We start from the raw sequence: 19402 nt of genomic DNA on the forward strand, positions 1-19402 counted from the left end.
TACAATAATACACGTCCATGTGCTTGAGCTGGTACTAGGTACTAGCCGGTAGTAGAAATAATAACAACAAAACCAGAACACAACCAAAGTGTGTATACAAGCCAGAACTACTTTCATCTTCTGACCAATCAGATTTAAGAATTCAGCACCACTGCTGTCCCCCTGAGGCTGTGTATATATAAGGAATATCATTTCTATGCTCTGATAATAAACTGAACATTTGGGGTTTTTTTTATCATACGGTGAAAAACAACTTGTTTTTTTGCTCAGGTCAGTGACCAATCAGCAGGTTCCCGGGTCTTCCAGCGCGCTATATGATCTACGCTCTAATAAACCGACTGGCAATTTAGCATGTGGGTCAGACTCAGAGTGCTGCAGCATCAGGATAATTAAACACCCTGCTTTCACAGCAAAACACACAGAAGAGCTGAAACGCAGGAAGAACAGAGATGAACCAGGAGAGCGTTCTGAAGGAGAAGTGCTTCTGTGCTGATTTTAGTAATGCAATCCCACAATCTGCCCCCCCGCCGTCAACCACCCCCCTGATACCCCCCCCCATATGACCCCCCCTCCCCCTAGAGAAGTGTCCGCTTGACTTATGGCTCATGAGCGAGCGCCTTTTAATGAAATGCACTGCATCCGTTCCGTTCAGCGTGCGTCCGTGAGGTCGTGGGGGGGGAGTGAGAGCTAGCACAGCCGCAGTGTGTGTGTGTGTGTGTGTGTGTTCAACCGTGGGGAGAGTGTAATGCGAAATTAAGAGCATGTGCGCTGGTTACTACAGCACTACAGTTAAATCTGTCGGAGAATACGCACACACACACACACACACACCACACACACACCACACACACCACACACACGGTGAGTAAAATATAAAAATGACAAAAAAAACATGGCTTTTAATGGATGATATAAAGAGTGTATTTTTGTACATTAACACTGTCTCACACATACACACACACACAGTCCATAGTCTCTCTTCAACCCCCCACTCTATACTGTGCTTCTGTGCTGCAGCAGAATTCAGCGCGCAGTCAGCTAGTATGAGCCGCCGCAGTGTTACGCTATAGCACAGGAGGAGAGAGAAAAAGAGGGAGAGCGCGAGAGAGGGGGAGAGAGAAAGAGAGAGAGAGAGATACGGAGAGGGAGAGAGGGCACAGGGGTTGCAATTGCTGATTAGTAATGCACTGTATAGATAGATAGATAGATAGAGAGAGAGAGAGAGAGAGAGAGAGAGAGAAAGAGAGAGAGAGAGAACCAAAGTAGAGTCAGGCTCAGAGATAAAGACAGACTGACAGACAGGACAGGACAGTAAGAAAGACAGAGTCAGAAAAAGACAGAAATGAGACACAGAGAGAGAGAGAGAGAGAGAGAGAGAGAGAGAGGGAGAGACGTAAGTACAGGAGGGAGAGAGAAAGAGTGAGAGAGAGAGTGATAGAAAGAGATAGGTAAAGATAGAGAGAGAGGAATAGAGAGAGAAAGCAAGAGAGAAAGAGAGAGAAGAATAAAGATAGAGAGCGAAAGAGGGGGGGATAGAGAGACAGAGGAATAGAGAGAGAGTGAGAGAGAGAGGAATAAAGATAGAGAGAGAGAGAGAGAGAGAGAGGGCATGGAGGTTGTAAGTGATGATTAGTAGCGCAGTGTGTGACACTCTGTACTCGTACTTCAGCGCACTAATAAAGCACTGCACACGTCAACATCACCTTCCTCAGGACAACGAGACGAGCTGCAGCTGCTCCTGACTACTGATTCTTCAGGACTTTACAGATGTTGCTTGAGGACAGAATACAAAAATATCTGCTTTAAGAATCCCAATTAAAGCTAAACACATGATACAGGAACTTCAACACACGCTGTATTAATGCGATTAAACTGTTACACTTCTCTCCTGTTCTGTCCGGACCATTGACCGTTATGTTGCTTAGCAACCAAACAAACTAAAGCATGTGGATTTGGACCCATGTTCTAGTGTTTACAAGCAACACTAAACATTTCAGAGAACCTGTACAAATTGAATTAAGTTTAAGTTCTGGGGGGCGGAGCTTAGTATTCATAGCTTTCCTAATGATAAAGAGAAAGACGAGATCGGATTCAATAAAGACATTGTTTAAAAGCAGATCATAAGATTACAGCATTTTTTATAGCACAATCGATGCGTCTTTGAATGAAAGGAGCTGCAGGATTGCTGTAGAGGACCACTGGATCACGAGCTCCTCGTTCTGAAAGAGTGCTATAAACAACTCAAATAAGAGTCGGCAATCAGGCGCCGCGTTCCTAACACGCTTCATAAACGCTCTGGAGCAGAGCTGAGTGTCGGAATAAAGCTGATGGTGGCTGCAGGAGTCACGGCTCGTGCTGAGTAAGCATGACAGAGACACTCGAGCTCAAACTGCTGCTGCTGCAGGCCACCCAAAGCCAAAACCCACTGAACCCTTTTCCTTCATGCTCGACTGGAACGATCTGTCCGGCTCCCAACCCGAAGAAGACGCCAAGGCCATGCGGCATATCTGTGCTCGCTCAGATCCGCATCGCGTACACGGTTTTCACCAAGAATCGACTACAGGATGAGTTCATTTAGGTTTTGTTTTTATTTAGAGGCTTTAAAATAAAAAAGCAGGGCTAGCGTTACCTCGATAGCTCAAGACACCACTGCTTCCTCACCAGTCCATTTCCCCTGTGGAAACTCAGACACATCTCCCTTGTTCTTCCTCTCTTGGGAAAATCCATCCGAAAGCATGCAGTCTATCCGTACTTACTCGTGTTCTCAACATACATTTTTCTCCTGAAGGGATTTCCCTACATTCTAGCACTCTTTCACCTCCCTCCACATCTATACCACTTCTAGCAAATGAATGGTTCTTCAAGGGTTCTTAAAGGGTCCCTCGTAAAATGGATGCAGAAATCGTTCTGACAGACGAACACTTCACAGATTTCACTGAATGTTAACCCAAAAACCTTTAATGCATCAAGACCTGAGCTTTGGACTGGTAATGATGTTGAGAACCATGGTGAAGACCTCACCACACACACACACACACATACACACACACACACACTCTTCCTCATTATAACACTCACTGGCTCTGGATTTCGCCAAACTAAACACTTCCTTCAAATCCTTTAAAACACCCAACAGCACACACTCCGGTCATTACACTGTTCCTTATAGTTTACTACAGTCATTAATTCATCTTTAGTGACCACCTGGACATCAGTGGACCGGAAGAAGGCTGGACGGGAGACGGGAATGCACCCGGGATGGGATGCTAGTGCATCGCGAGGTAAAATCCGAGTCATGGATCCACTTCCTGTCATGATTTTCGGAAGTGTGAGGAATACAGAAAACCGCGAGAACGACTACAAGGACTCAGATATAATCAATGATTATTACTTAAAAAGATCCAAATGAAACCTTGACCGAATTCTGTAACAAACTGTGTGATAGTGTGTGTTCTGGACAATGGTCTGACAGAAAATGGCCATTTTTCAACCTGATAATAACAATAATTCTTTCCAGCCATAAATGTTTTGTCTTATATTCCGATATTCTGACTTTTTTGACGCAATCCTACACTGTCCTCCTATTGGTGGATTTTCGACTCTGAGCGCATCCGATATTTCTAAAACTGCAAGAACTCGACCTTGTCTTCGACGTCCAGTCTCAGGTCATGTGACTCCTTTTATGACGTGTTAAAAATTACACAGCGCCACTCGTATAGAACACCAGACGGAATAGATCTGAACTAACAACCAATCAGAGTCCATATGCAAATCCAGGCCATGGTGCCAACAGTTTACAAGGTGAAAGGACATCACAGTGTAGGTTTGGGGAGACGGTCCTAATTTGCATATTCATGAAATCTGTATTTTTTAATGAAGGGTAAATTGTAGGTGCTTCTGAGACTTTTTTTTGGGGGGGGGGCTCGCAAGGTTTATTGTTATGCAAGATATAAATATTTGTGAAGGTGCAAAAGAAGTTTTGAGTGAAGTGTAAATGATTTTGTTTTAAAAGTGAGTGTATGACCCATGTCCTGTGAATATAAATGAGTGTGTGTGTGTGTGAGAGAGAGAGAGAGACCTTTTGTAGTTTTATCCTAAAATATAAGGGACGTATAGTTCTACACATCCATGCCGTATCCTAAATCTGACCCCCAGTAGACGTATAGCTGGGGTTAAAGAAAAGGGAGAGATGGAGCGCAAGACAAGACGAGATCGAATCAGCTGAGTGGCGAAAGCGACAAAGAGAAAAAAGATCACTGCAGAAAAAAATTTAATCAAGCGTGGGAAAGTGCTGGTGGGGACGGACGCAAGTGCTGCGAGCCTTCAGAGAGTTAACAGTCCCACAATATATAATCTGGATATATTAAAAACGGTCTTTTGTGCATTTTTAGATTAAAATCTAACACTGAGGGCTTTGTGTTTTATTTAGTTTTTTCTTTCCAAAATGAAGTTACATGTCTACCGGGCTCCTTTTTCCCATCCTGAAACCTAGTTACAGAGCGGGACAAAATCCGCAGCACGGAATTAAGACGATTTGAAAGTAAAATCGGATATTTTTCAGCCTTCCTCTCCTGCTCGGGAGAATTGTTGTGGCTCTTAAGTTTCACACACACATAAGTTCACACTGCGGCTAGACAGTTTATACACTCTTTATATGTGTCTCTCACTTGGAAATGTCAGTCTAGTGAGGTGTATTTGGACCGTATTATCTTGTAGAAGAAAGTTTTAAAGCTATTTCAATTCAGAGGGGAAAAATGTGCATAGAAATCCAATGAGGAGCGATCCAGATCAGCGCCCGATTCTCATCGCAAGTCTTCATTCAACACAGAGATAATGCAGCATCGTAGAGGTTAAATAAAAACTACATGACCGTATGTGTACAGACTCATTAATAACATATCATATCGGATCATGTGTTCATCTCATCCTGTGTGACTGAATTCAAGGCTCTTCATTCATGCAGCACTAGATTAGATCAGAATACACTTATATATACATTTAATATGTTCTATTAAAAACTTATCCAGATTTTAGATCATGGGTGTTAATGGACCACTAAACAAGTGAAGAGAGTCTGAGAGGGAATCCTGTGATGTAGTGACTGGAGAGATTTATCTTTTAGCATTGTAAGTGCATTAAAGACAGAGAGAGAGAGAGAGAGAGAGAGAGAGAGACGGTGAGATTTGTTCATTTGAGCACTGCAGTAGTTCATGCACCAGTGCAGAATTCATTCAGTGTGTTAATGAGTGTGTGTGATAGAGTGTGAGGCTGCACCACTGTGTGTGTGTGTGTGTGTGTTCAGAGTGAACTGTACACCGCGTGTCCGCGGTGATCTGTCACTCACCCGCGCGTATTTGGATGAGTACGGGTCCTCGAAGAGCGCCCAGACGCGCGGCTGCCACACGCTCCACCAGCTCGGCTTGCCGCCGTCCTCGTGCAGGCACAGCCGCTTGAGGTCTCCGTCGGCCCCGCCCCCTCCGCCACCGCCGGCCAGCGCCGCAGCCTCGTCCTCCGGCGCGTCCGGCTCAGGCGTCTCGAAGCTATCGAGCGCTTCCTCGGCGTCGCGGTGCTGCCGGTAGTTCATCCAGCAGCACGCCTCCACGTCCGTCTCGTCGATGCCCCAGAAGGCGAGCTCCTCCTCGAAGAGCGGGCCGCACACATCGCCGGGACAGTGCAGCTTGCCGGTGCGGTAGTAGTTGAGGATGAAGGCGAACGTGCTCGGGTGCCGGTCGAAGAAGAACTCGTCCGACTTGGGGTCGTAGTCGAAGTTACTGCACGCGTCGGGCTCGGTGAGCCAGGAGAGGCGCGTGCCGGGCAGCGTGCGGAGCGTGCTGCGGTAGGTCTCGTGCCGCACGCCGCCGCAGTTGATCACGATGCGCTCGCTGTCCGACGGGCAAGTCATGTCGGCGCTCGCGCATGCTTTGGCGCACGACTTGCTGCCACCCTTGCGCCCTCTGAAAGAGGAGACGCACACCGAGCTGAGCATAGAGGAGGAGGTGGAGGGGGCGGGGAGAGAAAGATGGGGAGGGGGCGGAGCCTGAGAGAGGGAGAGAGAGAGCGAGAGATGCGTTAACACACAGCTGGTCCGTTTTGAAGAGAGCTCATTTTTCATATTTTCAAACATTCCTGCTCCTGATGCACGGAATAGTGCCCTACTCCGAAATAGTGCCCTTAATCCCTCCGTTTTTCCCTCCTAATTCCAAATAAACACCTAAACATGTTATTAGGATATTAGGATTTTCCTGCTCTAGCACCCAGGATCCCAGCGCTTTATCACATAACTCAATAAGTGTTGAGTTACTCATCAAAAGGTTGTGAGTTCAAATCCCAGCATTAAGCAAACAGTTCACTTAGTTCACATCTTTTTAAAAAATTGACCAGATGTTGTATTGTGAAGAGATTCAACTATCAAATGTTTGTCAAATGTTTTTAATATTGTTTTTTTTTTTGTTCATTAACTGTTCATTCGTCCTTCCTAGTGTAGTAGGATCAGGCTACTATACTAGTTTGCTACTGATTTGTTTACATTTTTGAAAAGCTATCTAAAGAACCAACTAACTTTGTTAGAAATATACACCGATCAGCCATAACATTATGCCCACTGAGAAATGCCGTGAATAAGACTGATGATCTCCTCATCATGGCACCTGTTAGTGGGTGGGATATATTAGGCAGCAAGTGATTCAATTTTGTCCTCAAAGTTGATGTGTTAGAAGCAGGAAAAATGGACAAGCGTAAGGATTTGAGCGAGTTTGACGAAGAGACAAACTGTAATGGCAGATAGACGACTGGATCAGAGCATCTCCAAAACTGCAGCTCTTGTGGGGTGTTCCCGGCCTGCAGTGGTCAGTATCTATCAAAAGAGGTCCAAGGAAGGAACAGTGGTGAACCGGCAACAGGGTCATGGGCGGCCAAGGCTCATTGATGCAGGTGGGGAGCAAAGGCTGGTCCGTGTGATCCGACCCAACAGACAAGGTACTGTTGATCAGATTGCTGGTTCTGATGGAAAGGTGTCAGAATACACAGGGCTCAGGGTCAGGGCTGTTTTGGCACAATATTAGGCAGGTGGTCATAATGTTATGCCTGATCGGGGTATGATCGAAGGTGAGTACAAATAAATATAGGATATAGGAATAAAGCTGATGATGAGGATCTGAGGTATAGTTTCTGTAGCGCTGATCCTACACAGGGTCATAGGGATCCTGGAGGCTATCCCAGGAGGCACGGGGCACAAGGCACAAGGTGGGTGACACACTGGACGGGGTGGCAACTAATCACAGGGCACAATCAGACACACTACAGAAAAGTTTGAGATGTCATGTCCTTAGAACTGGGAGGAAACCCTGAACCTTAAGAAGAACATGCAAACTCCACACAAACACACACACACACATATGCATGCATGGATGTACAGATACTTGGATGGAGAGAGGATCAAACCCTCAACCCTGCAGATGTGAGGCATATTTGCTAATCACTAAGCCACCATGTCAACCTGGTAGGGGTCAAAAAACTCTCCAGTTCAAGCCATGCAACATTACAGATAGAGATATTTAGGGCATTAAACAGAAGCAGACAGTGACATGGTGTTATTCCTCTAATCAGCTTCTACACTCTTAAAACGAAAGGTGCTGGAAGAAAAAGAAGTTTTTTTCACAGTGAAGCAACAGAAGAACCTTTTTTGGTTCCACAAAGAACCTTTCAGTAAATAGTTTGATATATTCTTAATATATTTTGCTCTGCTCTGAGCTGACCGTGTGATACTATTAGTTTATAATCGTGATATATTTTGTTTTTTTGTCCTAGAAATTATTCCTGTTCTGTTTTGATGAGCATGTGCCGAATACAGACGCCTTCTTCTTCTGTCATTTTCGTAATAAACTCGCTAAAACCATCAATGAAGGCATCAACCACCATGTCTGTTTCTGCTGACATCCTTCATTGACCTATAGAAAACACCACAGGTAAATATTCCACCTGTATTCTATATAAATACCCTGATATCAGTAGAGGTAACAGCAGCATCACTTCTTCCCCGAGTGAACCCGGAAATACTAACGTAGTTCTTAAAAGAACGCCTTTTATTCTTAGTGCCATAAAGAAGATTTTTCTAGGATAAACCTTTTTCCACTTGTGCAATGAAATTGTCCCATGAATGTTTGGTGTAAACAAACAAAAAAAACATTTGAAAACCTTCATTTTCAAGAGTGTACACAGAACATTGAAGTTAACAACTGAAGTAAACTAAAACCTTAGTTTAGGCCATGCCTCCTTTAGTGAGACTGACAGGGACAGAGACCACACTTCCTTCCCTGTGACTGGCGGGACACAGAGGCCATGGCTCCTTCAGTGGGACTGACAGGGACAGAGGCCACACCTACTTCCCTGTGACTGGCGGGACACAGAGGCCATGGCTCCTTCAGTGGGACTGACAGGGACAGAGGCCACACCTACTTCCCTGTGACTGGCAAGACACAAAGGCCACGCCTCCTTCAGTGGGACTGACAGGGACAGAGAGGCCACACCTCCTTGAGTGGGACTGACAAGGACAGAGAGGCCACGCCTCCTTCATTGGGACTGACAGGGACAGAGAGGCCATGCCTCCTTCATTGGGACTGACAAGGACAGAGAGGCCACGCCTCCTTCATTGGGACTGACAGGGACAGAGAGGCCACGCCTCCTTCATTGGGACTGACAGGGACAGAGATGCCACGCCTCCTTCATTGGGACTGACAGGGACAGAGATGCCATGTCTCCTTCATTGGGACTGACAGAGACAGAGATGCCACGCCTCCTTCATTGGGACTGACAGGGACAGAGAGGCCACGCCTCCTTCATTGGGACTGACAGGGACAGAGATGCCACGTCTCCTTCATTGGGACTGACAGGGACAGAGATGCCACGCCTCCTTCATTGGGACTGACAGGGACAGAGATGCCACGCCTCCTTCATTGGGACTGACAGGGACAGAGATGCCACGCCTCCTTCATTGGGACTGACAGGGACAGAGATGCCACATCTCCTTCCCTGTGACTGGTGGGACAGAGAGGCTCTGGGGGAACGATTAAGAACAAGTTAACAACTGAAGTAAACTAAAACCTTTAAGAACTTTAAGATCACTTGTAGCCCACATTCATTAAAATGATCCATATCAGATGAGAAAGAGTTCAATATGTTTGTTTTAATGTCAAGAAACTACCCAAATAATCCAAAGAATATCTTTAAAATCTATAAATATTAAAACATCAGTATATAATTTATCCCAGCATCTTGCCAGGTAGCTATGCATTAAACGAATTAGCATTGCGCACCGGTTGAATTCCGGTTCTTTACAGACCAGGAGCCAAAAAAGTAGGCGTAAAAACGATACTGTCAGCTTAGCATTAAGATCCTGAGGCTGAAATTTTATGGCTTCCATTTCATCCAAGAATAAATTAGCTTAGCAAACAAAAGGTTTATTTAGTGACATCGCAAACTCAAAAAAAACGAACGTTTTCTCCAAAAACAAATCACCAAATTTTGTGTTCCGCGCTGCTCTCATTACCCATCCTGATCTTTGACTCCATTTATGGGGATCTCTTCCTTGTTTGTTATATTGTAGTCACCCTTTTGTCCTTTGTGTGTGTGTGTGTGTGTGTTTATACCAGCAGCTGTATGTACAAATCCTTCATTTTAATGTGCACCTACATCCAACCTTTTAAACAGGGAACAATGGCCGTCTCTGTATTAAAAGCGCTGGTGTAATCCTCCTCACATTAGCGCTGTTTGCCTTGAGATGTATAAAACTGTACTTCTAACTAATAGACGAATGGATGCGGCTTTCTGGATAAACAGGTTAGCGAGAGATTCGTGCCTGCTGCCCGATGCTCGCGTGCAGAAAGTCTACTTTTATAGAAAGAGGGTCGTTTAATTGAGATGACCAGCCACAGACTCTGGAAAGAAAGAACTGAGAAGTGAAGAAGTGGATTCTGGGAATTTCAAGTGCGTCTTGATCTGTTCCCTAGTTCAGTAGGTCAGTAGTCAGGGCACCGGTCAGGTTGTCGGCCATTTTAAATTCTGTCTCTCTTTCTCTCTCTCTCTCTGTCTCTCTCTCTCAATCACAAAATCCTTCTATTGCATTAGAACTTTCGATATAACTTTCGAAGGGTTAAACCTTCACATCTGCGTCACGTTTCCTCACGACTGCACATCTACACCTTCATTTCATTCTCTGGTTGAACAACAGAATCTCAGGACAAACGCAATATAAATCCAGATGTTGCGTGAGGTGTGTGTTCTGAGGTGGAAAGTGGCTTGTGCTCCTCATGGTGAACCTGTAGTGTAGAAGTGCATCGTTACCTCACAGTCCTGAGGGATGTGGTGATAAAAACACAGGATAGTTATAAAGGAGGATGAGGAAATGGGGGGTGGGGGTATCTTTAGGGTTAACTACCACCTCTGCATTTCCACAGATCCACCCTGACGACATTTATCTACAATTCTGATCATTAAGTTCTTTTTTTGGGAGTCTTTATATTAAGCAAATACGGAACAAACCTGCGCTCTGTGATGGATTTTGTTTCCTTGTTGCGTCGATTAACAGGATAAACGTTAAACGGCGGCAATGTCACATTCTCAATTCTGATTGGTCAATGAATTCTGACTGTAGCTCGCTCTAACGCGGTGCTGTTTCCATAGTAACAGAAGACAGATTCACATGGAGTCGTATGGTGGATTTTGTGGGTTAATCTAAAAACGTGACACTGGAGTAAGGAGTCTCCAGTGTCAGTGCTTCGTAAATGTCTTTGTAAAGCTGTAAATCTTCAGAACGAGGATTTTACGCTTTTGTGCTTTCTCAGAAAAATGACGATGCAAATATTATGTGTGTCTGACATCATACGCCGTCGACCGGGAAACGGTTTGTACTTCTGGTTATCAAAAAAAAAACGTTAGTGTTCCATTTGAGACAAATAGCAGAAAAACACTATAGCTGTGTCCCAAATCGAATACTTATGCACTATTCTACCATTTTGTAGCAAAAACAGTGTGAGTATTGTGTGAAAATTCCCACAAACTAAGGAATGTCGAACACGTCACGCGCTCATCACTCAGAGATTTGCTTACGTAGCGGACCAGGGGCGGATGTTCCTTTTAACATCAATACACTAGACACCAGACTACATAGTGCGTAGTGTAAGTACGTAGTACGCCGTTTCAGACGCAGCTCAACAGGCCTGAGAAACACTCAGGTTGGTTTTTACGATATTACTGACTCTATCTCTTCTAATGAAACGATGTAATAATTGTGGATTTAAAGGGGTGGAGCTAAAGAAAGGGTAGCTAAATAATGGGAATATATCATTGTGTAATGTGTAGGACGTCGTTAGGGACACAGCTTAAATGTAAGTTTAAATAAATACTATGACGTGTCATTATACAACAAATCAAATTATTATTATTATTCAAGCTTGTAAAAATAATTTAAAAATTTGTTTCTACTAAATAAATGGAGTTTATGAACTAATATATATATATATATAATTTATTTATTATTTATGAATTAATTTATTTATGTATTTAATTATTTTATTAACTGAAAATAATACTTTTTTTTTTTACGCTCGTGTTTTCCAACAGTTAAGCAGTGTTTAGTTTTACTTCTTAAATACTTAAACTCGCTGTGAATTTAAATCAATTATTAATTGGATAATTACTACTCAGGGTAAAAAAAAGAAATAAATTGACAAGTGAGTGAGCGAGTGAGTGAGCAGAGGAAATCTAAAGTGCTTTTAGCTTTAACACACACACACACACACACACATACACACACACACTCCGTCATGATTGACAGACACTCCAGAGTCGTGTGTGTTCGCTCATGTGCAGCAGCTGGCGGATGTCAAACACACATTAAAAGATTGCGTAACAAATAGGTTCTCCGTCGGCTTAACGGTTTCCTCCACTGTCATGATCGATCACCCTATCCGCATCCAGTCAGAGAGAGAGAGAGAGAGAGAGAGAAAGAGAGAGAGAGAGATAGAATGGGGGGTAGAAGCGAGCATGAGAAAAGCTGAAGGTAGGAGCATTATTTGCTGAGGTCCACAAAATGGGGAGAAAAGACTGCAGAGCATTAATTCTCTCATTCTCTCTCTCTCTCTCTCTCTCTCTCTCTCTCTCTCTCTCTCTCAGTGCAGCACTGAAACATGATGCAGTCCATTCAGACCCATGTGTGTAACCCATTCAGCACTGAAGTGTGTTATATGATTTTGTGTGTGTGTGTGTCAGATCATATGATAAAAAAAAAAGAAAGAAAGAAATGAACATCCATTTGTCGTTTCTGAGAACTCTCTCACACACACACACACACACACACACACACACACTTGCAGGACGGAGAGCTGTAGAGAAATGAATGATTTTTTTTGCTGCAGTAAAACAAAGAATGCCTCTTTCCCTCCTCCCCCCATCTCTCTCTCTCTCTCTCTCTCTCCCTCTCTCTCTCTCTCTCTCTCTCTTTCATGAATGAACGTTGTGCCTGAAGAATTTCCGACTTTCTTCTGCAGATCCACATCACACTTCTCTTATTCACACTTTCGAGTTCTGCATAAAACACTCAGATTACAGCAAGTGAGCCAATCCCTTTCCCTCTCTCTCTCTCTCTATCTATCTATCTATCTATCTATCTATCTATCTATCTATCTATCTATCTATCTATTTCTCTCTCTGTCTTATATTCTCAGAGTAGAGTAGCACAGCACCTCTTTCACCTCCTTCATCTATCTATCTATCTATCTATCTATCTATCTATCTATCTATCTATCTATCTATCTATCTATCTATCTATCTGTCTATCTATCTGACCAAGTTATACACAAATTCCATCATCTCTCTTCGCATTTCTTCACATTTTCTTTTCTCTTTATCTTCATGCACTCCCCCCCCCCTCCTCCTCCCCCCTTCTCTCTCTCTCTCTCTCTCTCTCTCTCTCTCTCTGGCTTCTATAGACTTCCCGCTTCTCTCTGCACCCGCAAACTGTCCCAGGACCCACAGCAAAGAAAATCACCGGGAAAAAGAGGAGAGAACGAGGTAAGACCATCTTTCTGACAGGAATTTTTTTAAAGATTCGAGATTTGATATCAGAATAAAACTCTTTACTCACAAGTGACTAAAGGAAAAGCAATTTTAGCAGAAAGAAAAGTTAAGTGACACTCAGTTCACTGTAAAACTGTTCAGGATCCTAAATGTCTACGCAGCACTTTTCACCGGATGAACCGCACTAATCGTAAACTAGCCACCTAGCTATCTAGCAAGTGTTTAACTGTGTTTTCTGTCATATGATTGCATTTATATCATTTACTACTGCTGTTTTTAGCTCTACCAAACTAGCTAGGAAAAAAATAACATTTATTTTCAAACATGATGCCTTTTCTTTGTTTTTTTAATTAAGTAACTAGTTTAACATGTTAGCATCATGTGAAAACTAGCTAGCGGGAATGGTACTGTCCTCAGTGAGGCATAATCTTTTATTTATTTTCATTCATTGTGTGCAAACTTGCCAGAGTCATGTGAGAACTAGCTAGCTAGCATGGTTTCGTTGTATTATGCTGCTCGCGACTAACCGAAACGGCTGTAACGCTAGCATTTAGCATGGAAACCTTGAAGAAAGCGAAAAGAAAAAGCTCTGACATAAAATAACATAACCTTCTCATAGTACAGTTGTTGCTAAGCGACTGGGGGGCGGGCGGACGCTAAGCACTCACTAGCTACTATTTGCAGCGTTAGGTTAGCTAACACACATAATGTAAGCATGTGTAAAAAACGTAACAAACGTGGAATAGAGGCTTTACTAAAAAAAAGGCTTTTTTGATGACATTATTGCAGTTTTTTGAGCTATTGTAACCCCCGCGGGTCCTGCTCGCAACCACTCCAGCAGGTCTCCAGCATGGGAGGCGGGCGCTCTAACAAGGAGGCTAAAAACTACAGCCTCTAGTGTCAGTCGCTAGTGCGCCTCTTGAGATCAGGGGAGTGAGGTTTACCTGCACAGCACCTACCGCTGGCCTCCGGGAAATTAGCGAGGGAATAGCCTGGTAGCTAATCAGTGTAGGAGTTAAATCAACATGTTTAGCATTGTACCTTGTATATTATTCTAAAATTATGACTTTAAACAGATATTATGAATTCTGTTTGGATGCTCTTTGTTAAAATGGCGGACATGCTAGTAAAGATCCTTGACATCAACTCAGCATCCAGCTCAGGCGTAATAATGTCATAAACAGGTTTATCTGCTAATTTTTTTTTTTTCAGAACAGGAAATTACATCACAATGTATTTGGGTCATGTTCTGCTCCTGATGTTTAGACGTAAGCTGGTTCATTCACTTGACAAAAGGGGCGTGTAACAAGCTGCACCAGGGTTTATAATGAGATGGAACAGCCTTTAAGATGGCGTCTGTTATGTCCCCTAAGGGGAAATGGTGAGGGGCGACTCAACAAGGGGTTATTAACAGTGCTTAATGGTATTGGAACAGTGCGCTAGTCAACTCAGGTTAAATTAGGAGCCGGTGAATTCGCTGTGTCTTGTGATACAAAAACTATAGCCACGTCCCAAATTGCATACTTACACACTATTCTACTATTCTGTAATACAAACAGCATGAGTAGTGTGTGAACATTCCTGCAAAGTGTGGAATGCTGAACACTTCATGTGTTCATGCTGCAGTCTGATTGGACACTAGCTGTGAATGCTGCAGTCTGATTGGAAGCTAGCTGTGAACACTGCTGTCTGATTGGACACTAGCTGTGAATGCTGCAGTCTGATTGGAAGCTAGCTGTGAACACTGCTGTCTGATTGGACGGAACTTGTAAACACTGCAGTCTGATTGGACACTAGCTGAGAATGCTGCAGTCTGATTGGACACTAGCTGAGAATGCTGCAGTCTGATTGGACACTAGCTGAGAATGCTGCAGTCTGATTGGACACTAGCTGAGAATGCTGCAGTCTGATTGGACACTAGCTGTAAACACTGCAGTCTGATTGGACGCTAGCTGTGAATGCTGCAGTCTGATTGGACAATAGCTGTAAACACTGCAGTCTGATTGGACGCTAGCTGTGAATGCTGCAGTCTGATTGGCCACTAGCTGTAAACACTGCAGTCTGATTGGACGCTAGCTGTGAATGCTGCAGTCTTATTGGACAATAGCTGTAAACACTGCAGTCTGATTGGACGCTAGCTGTGAATGCTGCAGTCTTATTGGACAATAGCTGTAAACACTGCAGTCTGATTGGACGCTAGCTGTGAATGCTGCAGTCTGATTGCCCACTAGCTGTAAACACTGCATTCTGATTGGACGCTAGCTGTGAATGTTGCAGTCTTATTGGATAATAGCTGTAAACACTGCAGTCTGATTGGACGCTAGCTGTGAATGCTGCAGTCTGATTGGACGCTAGCTGTGAATGCTGCAGTCTGATTGGCCGCTAGCTGTAAACACTGCAGTCTGATTGGACGCTAGCTGTGAATGCTGCAGTCTGATTGGCCACTAGCTGTAAACACTGCAGTTTGATTGGACGCTAGCTGTAAATGTTGCAGTCTGATTGAATGCTAGCTATGAACACTGCAGTCTGATTAGAAGCTAGCTGTAGATGTTGCAGTCTGATTGGACGATGGCTGTAAACACTGCAGTCTGATTGGACGCTAGCTGTAAATGCTGCAGTCTGATTGGATGTTAGCTGTAAATGCTGCAGTCTAATTGAATGCTAACTGTAAACGCTGCAGTCTGATTGGACACTAGCTGTAAATGCTGCAGTCTTATTGGACGCTAACTGTAAACGCTGCAGTGTGATTGGAACACTAGCTGTAAATGCTTCTGTCTGATTAGATGCTAGCTGTAAACGCTGCAATCTGATTGGACACTGACTGTAAACGCTGTAATTTGATTGGGCGCTAGTTGTAATTACTACTACTGAGTAAAGCTAATCGATGAGACTGCTACTACAGACAATGTGCATGTGGTGTGAACATGGGAACCTCAGATGTGCTGGAAAATGCCTACGAATAATCGCATTTTTGGTCGCATTTTTGAGTATGTTAGAGATAGCGCTAAAGTGCTAACTGTGTGTCTTGAGATCAACAAACAAATATTTTTGCTTCGAACGCAGCTGAACGATGTGATTATATAGAAGTGTGAAAATGGAGGGGATGGAAGACACACATGCTAATGTATATACACACACACACACACGGCACAGATCACATTAGCAGGTCCCCATGGGGTTTGATGGTGTGTAATGAAGAACGCTGCTCTGAGATTAGCTTATAGCAGCAGAGGAAAGAGGACAATGAACCAAACGAACGTAGAAAAAAACTGAAGAAAAGGAAGACAGGAGTCAGCAGGATGAGTTACTGTGATAGAGTTATGGAGGAAAACAGGCAACATTAGAAGAGGAGAGAGGAGAGAAGAGAAAAGGAGAAAGAGAAGCAGGTGGAAGAGAAGCCATGGTGTTCCACGTGTGCTGACTGAGCGAAAAACAAGAACCTGGTACACAAGAAAAAATGTTCAAAGGAAATTGTTGTGTGTGAGACGCGTGTCCGAGTGCGGGAGGAAAGAGGAGGATGGGGAGGAAAACAGAGAGACGAATGAAGTGAAGGGAGGAGTCAATACATGGAATGAGGTGGGAAAAAAAAGGGAATGAGGGGAACAGGAAAAAGATAGATAGATAGATAGATAGATAGATAGATAGATAGATAGATAGATAGATAGATAGATAGATAGATAGACAAACAGACAGACAGATGGAACATGTGGGAATGAGAGAGAGAGAGAGAGAGAGAGAGAGAGAGAGACAGACAGACAGAAAGATAGACAGACAGCTAGAACATGTGGTAATGAGAGAGGGAGAGTCACAGACAGATGGAACATGTAGGAGAGAGAGAGAGAGAGAGAGAGAGAGAGAGAGACAGACAGACAGACAGATTAAAAAGAAAGATAAACAGAAAGACAGAACATGTGGGAATGAAGGAGAGAGAAAGATAGATTGATTGACAGAGAGAAAGAGAGAGGCAGACAGAGTGAGAAACACAGACAGAAAAATAAACAGACAAATAGAACGTGCGGGAATGATAGGGGGCTCGATAGGTTGATTGACAGACAGACAGACAGAGAGAAAGTTAGATAGATAGACAGACAGACAGACAAGAGTGAGAGACATGGACAGATAGATAGCATGTGTGTGAATGAGAGAGAAAAAGAGGCAGATAGCTAGACAGACTGAAAGAGAAAGAGACAGACATCCAAATATATATATATGTATGTGTGTGTGTGTGTGTGTGTATGTGTGTGTGTGTGGAGAGAGAGAGAGAGAGAGAGAGAGAGATCAGCATTAGATAGATAGAAACTACATTGATCCTGAGGGAAATGATAAATGAATGATGAAGTAAATAAATAACAGATGTGTTTATAAAATGATGAGAAAGACGGTGATCCTCAGCTCCGGCTGCATTAAAGCCGTCTCTCCTCCTCCCTCTCTCCTTCTCTCCCTCTCTCCTTCTCTCCGTGGTGCAGTGTTCACTGTCTTCTCTTCCTCCTGCATTTCTTTACTGCAGCTTACACACTTCCTGCCTGAGTGGAGCTCAGGAGCCACCTAGAGGACAAGTCAGGTAACTACAGAGCCCAAAACACTGCAGTCCCCCCACCCTCTCTCTCTCTCTCTCTCTCTCGCTCTCTCTCTGTGTGTGTGTGTGTGTGTGTGTGTGTGTGTGTGGACGGCTTACAATAACCACAGGCCCTTCTGTTGATTTTGAGCTCGGAGGCTGTGTGTGTGTGTGTGTGTGTGTGTGTGTCAGAGGAATACTTCACCATTAAGGCTCATTTTAAATAATGAAGAAAACCTCGTTTGTGTGTTTTTTCCCCTGAGCATTTAACAACATCACTCCGGTCATTTAAAAACCTGGACACGCTCCTGGACAGCAGTAATGACCCGGAAGTGCATGGACATGGCAGAGACAGAACCAGCATGACAATCACACACACACACACACATTGCTTTAGATCTGAAAGTTAACATTAGCAACATCAGATTGACGGCTAGCTTTGCATACTTTCATGCTAGCGAGCTACAAAGCGCTCATGTCCAGTACGTCCACAGAGAAACACTGGATAAAAAAACACACTTCAGTTCAGTTAAAGCACACTGGTGGATTCATGCTAGTTTTCATACTAGCTTCAACACACATCTGTCTTTCTTTCTTTATTTATTTATTTATTTATTTTTTGTTATGTATTATGAGAGGTCAGATCTGACAGGATAAGATGAAAGTCTTGTAAGTGTGTAGAAAATAAACGTCTGGTGTCGCTTGTTAGTGTGAACATGGGGTAAGAGGTAAAACAGGTAAAAGAGGTGAAATAGGTAAAAGAGGTGAAGAAGGTGAAAGAGGTAAAAGAGGTGAAGAAGCTGAAAGAGGTAAAAGAAGTGAAAGAGGTAAAAGAGGTGAAATAGGTAAAAGAGGTGAAGAAGGTGAAAGAGGTGAAATAGGTAAAAGAGGTGAAGAAGGTGAAAGAGGTGTAAGAGGTGAAAGAGGTGAAGGTGAAAGAGGTGTAAGAGGTAAAAGAGGTGAAGAAGCTGAAAGAGGTAAAAGAAGTGAAATAGGTAAAAGAGGTGAAAGAGGTGAAGGTGAAAGAGGTGTAAGAGGTAAAAGAGGTGAAGAAGGTGAAAGGTAAAAGAGGTGAAGAAGGTGAAAGAGGTAAAAAAAAGTAAAAGAGGTGAGGAGGGTGAAAGAGATATAAGAGGTGAAAGAGGGGTAAGAGGTGAAGTAGGTAAAAGGTAAAAGAGGTGTAAGTGGTGAAAGAGGTAAAAGAGGTGAAAGAGGTAAAAGAGGTGAAGAAGGTGAAAGAGGTGTAAGAGGTAAAAGAAGTGAAAGAGGTGAAAGAGGTAAGAGGTGAAAGTGGTGTAAGAGGTAAATGAGGTAAAAGAGGTGTAAGAGGTAAAAGAGGTGCAGAAGGTCTTTGTGTTACACCGAAAGCTTTCCGTGTGTCTGTGTGTCTTCGGTCCCTGGAACTAGAACTAACACTATTCTTAAGATAGTTTGAAGTCCCCTCTGCCTCCAGCTCTTGTTAAAACCTAATTAATAAAAGTGCCCTCTCCGGTTAATTACCATCCCTTTATAGTTTCCCATTAAGCACTCAGGGAACGAAGCCAGAGAGAGAAGCAGAAATATGGAGATATAATTGTGTTAAACCAAATCACATCCCAACTTGATGGAAACTATTCTTAGTAGAGGAACAGAGAGAGAGAGACAGAGAGAGAGAGAGAGATGGAGAGAGAGAGGGAGGAGAAATCAGTGAAGAAAGGAACAAAATAAGAAAAAAAACCAGGAGGAGACAAGAGGAAGAGTGAAAAGGACGGAGGGAGGAAGAGGAGGAGGAAGAGG

The 19402-nt window shown here is 43.5% G+C and overlaps 1 protein-coding gene across 5 annotated transcripts in view; it reads right to left on the reverse strand.

Annotated features, from left to right (window-relative positions):
- The window catches only part of kcnc3a (potassium voltage-gated channel, Shaw-related subfamily, member 3a), a 104723-nt gene that overhangs the window by 80002 nt on the left and 5319 nt on the right, over positions 1-19402 (reverse strand). For all 5 annotated transcript variants that reach the window (XM_058418526.1, XM_058418516.1, XM_058418554.1 and 2 more), the window contains exon 2: positions 5345-6037. In XM_058418526.1, the coding sequence (XP_058274509.1) occupies positions 5345-5986 (642 nt within the window). In that variant the 5' untranslated portion in view covers positions 5987-6037. The remainder of the gene's footprint in view (positions 1-5344; positions 6038-19402) is intronic.

This window comes from Hemibagrus wyckioides, linkage group LG02 (assembly GCF_019097595.1).
Source record: "Hemibagrus wyckioides isolate EC202008001 linkage group LG02, SWU_Hwy_1.0, whole genome shotgun sequence".
NCBI lineage: Eukaryota > Metazoa > Chordata > Actinopteri > Siluriformes > Bagridae > Hemibagrus > Hemibagrus wyckioides.